The sequence below is a fragment of the Berghia stephanieae genome, chromosome 6 (assembly GCF_034508935.2).
Source record: "Berghia stephanieae isolate SIO BIC M18660-M18661 chromosome 6, UCSD_Bste_1.3, whole genome shotgun sequence".
In the NCBI taxonomy this organism is placed as follows: Eukaryota; Metazoa; Mollusca; class Gastropoda; order Nudibranchia; family Aeolidiidae; genus Berghia; species Berghia stephanieae.
This window is the reverse complement of record NC_088365.1, coordinates 14,787,211-14,789,395: the sequence shown is the minus strand read 5'-3', so window position 1 is coordinate 14,789,395 and position 2,185 is coordinate 14,787,211. Positions and strand designations below refer to the sequence as shown.

The 2,185-nt window shown below is 38.1% G+C and overlaps 1 protein-coding gene across 2 annotated transcripts in view; it reads left to right on the top strand.

The window, feature by feature from the left end:
• Window positions 1-1,611: 1,611 nt before the first annotated feature.
• The window catches only part of LOC144974546 (uncharacterized), a 28,866-nt gene continuing 28,292 nt past the window's right edge, over window positions 1,612-2,185 (top strand). For both annotated transcript variants that reach the window (XR_013645759.1, XM_078917515.1), the window contains exon 1: window positions 1,612-1,855. Coding sequence is in view for 1 of the 2 variants with exons in the window: in XM_078917515.1 (XP_078773641.1) it covers window positions 1,728-1,855 (128 nt within the window). In the remaining variant the exon portion in view is untranslated. The remainder of the gene's footprint in view (window positions 1,856-2,185) is intronic.

Here is a 2,185-nt window from a genome sequence, read left to right as displayed (position 1 = left end):
ACGTGTGGACAATAATTCTGCCGGTATCACAGTAGTAGCGCTGGGTTGCTTTGCGCAATATCACAATTAAACAATGCGTCCGACATTTAATTTATTTAGCCAACTTTTTTCCTCCACTCAGTTTGCTCCGTTTATAAAAAAAAAAAAAAAATACGCACATAGATCTAGATTCAAAAAATATCTATGTATCAAATAGAGATAGGAATTTTTTTTTTTTTTTATGAAACCGTGCAAGACAAATCAAGAAAGAAAGATACAAGAACAAGAGAAAAAAATACCCCCAAAAATCAGCTTGCGTCGACTTGGAATCGAACATCAGGGGCTTAATAGAGCACTCCGAGGTTCCAAGATCGATCAAAGGTGATGCCGAGATTGGGTAGTTGGTGTGTTAGATCTGGCGGAAAGTAGTACTTTGTGGTAGATTAGGGTCCTAACCAAAGGGCATCCAGCAATTGCATTTGTCCGTTTCACGCTATAGAAACCAAGATAAAATTCAGCTCCATGAGCCTTCTGGATCTGATGGACTCATTTTTTGTGGTATTTTCGTTTTTGTCTTCTTCTGCATTGTTTTCCGTGTTTCGTGAGTATGTCGCAATCAACGATTTCTATGGTCACAATGGCTTGTCAGTTCTACCGAATGGAGAGCCAAAAGCCAAACCAAAAATCTTCAAGCCAATGGCTCAAAAAGGGCCAATCTCGCAAACGTCCGGTGCATTTGAATAGAAATAGCCCCAGAATATTATTCAATATGTTAGAAACAAGAAACATGCCATTGGTTCGAACCGACGCGTATACTTATTTGCTAATTCGTGCACGTCATCATCGTCAGTTCGAATGTCTCGGAATAAAAATGTTGCAGAAAACAACAATGAGATATTATCACAATGATAAACGAAAAGTCTCTGTAGAACACCACTGACTAGAAAGAGGGAAGAAGAAGAAGAAGAAGAAGAAGAAGAAGAAGAAGAAGAAGAAGAAGAAGAAGAAGAAGAAGAAGAAGAAGAAGAAGAAGAAGAAGAAGAAGAAGAAGAAAGAAGAAGAAGAAGAAGAAGAAGAAGAAGAAGAAGAAGAAGAAGAAGAAGAAGAAGAAGAAGAAGAAGAAGAAGAAGAAGGATCAACAGACTGAATGGAAGACGAATATTCTTCATTCTCACGTCTTAAAGAAAACGCAGAAGATTATGGTAAAGACACACCACGGTACGGAACATGTCATCTCTCAAACAATAGGGTAGATAATAGACATTCAGTGAAGGCTTATACCTTCTAATTGTTGTTGGCGCTTAGAGCTCGTGGTGCAAGATTTGTCACAATTTCTGAATCTTGAAATGGGCACCAACAACGTCTTGTTAGTGACTCTTCAGATAGGATGTTGTTCTAAATATTTTTAATAGTTCCTCCCACCAAAATATTGGAGTATGTAAAACCCCCATTTAAAACTTTGTTTAAAATAAATTGACACTATCAAAATGAAAACGAAAGATTTTTTGCTTTTTGTTGTTGTTGATGTTGTTGTTGTTGTTGTTGTTGTTGTTGTTGTTGTTGTTGTTGTCTTGTATGGATTGTTATTTTATTTTGTACGAGGGCTCACACAACAGGCGACTAGTTCTCAACATTCACCGTTAATGTATGCAAAATGGTGGAATATCCAAAGTTGTGTTGTTTTTGTGTGAACTGTGAAGGCGGCATTACTGTGAAGTAAAGTAACAGAATTTTGTTTGCTTTTCGTCATGGAAGCGACATCTGGTAAAGAAAACATTCCGTTATTATTGAGAAAATGGTCGATTGAAGAAATGCGTTTTCATACGTCCTCGTACAACAATGGAAAGGCAACACCGACAGAAAATGACTTGAGCAAGTAAGTCGTAGGAGTGAAGTGAAGCCGACGAAGTGACCGTTGACCTAAATAAAGCTTTTATGTAATTAATTAATTTAGCCTACCTGTTTGCCATTTTAGCTTTGATTTTATGCAAAATTTAAAATTTGTATTTTTTACACTTGCCTCAGAGAGAGAGAGAGAGAGAGAGAGAGAGAGAGAGAGAGAGAGAGAGAGAGAGAGAGAGAGAGAGAGAGAGAGAGAGAGAGAGAGAGGGAAAAACTGGGTGTGGTTCCTGACCTCCAATTCCCATCGCCATAGTGGCAGTGGGCAGGGAGGCACTTACTGTGTCTTCTATCCAGCTATATCTGT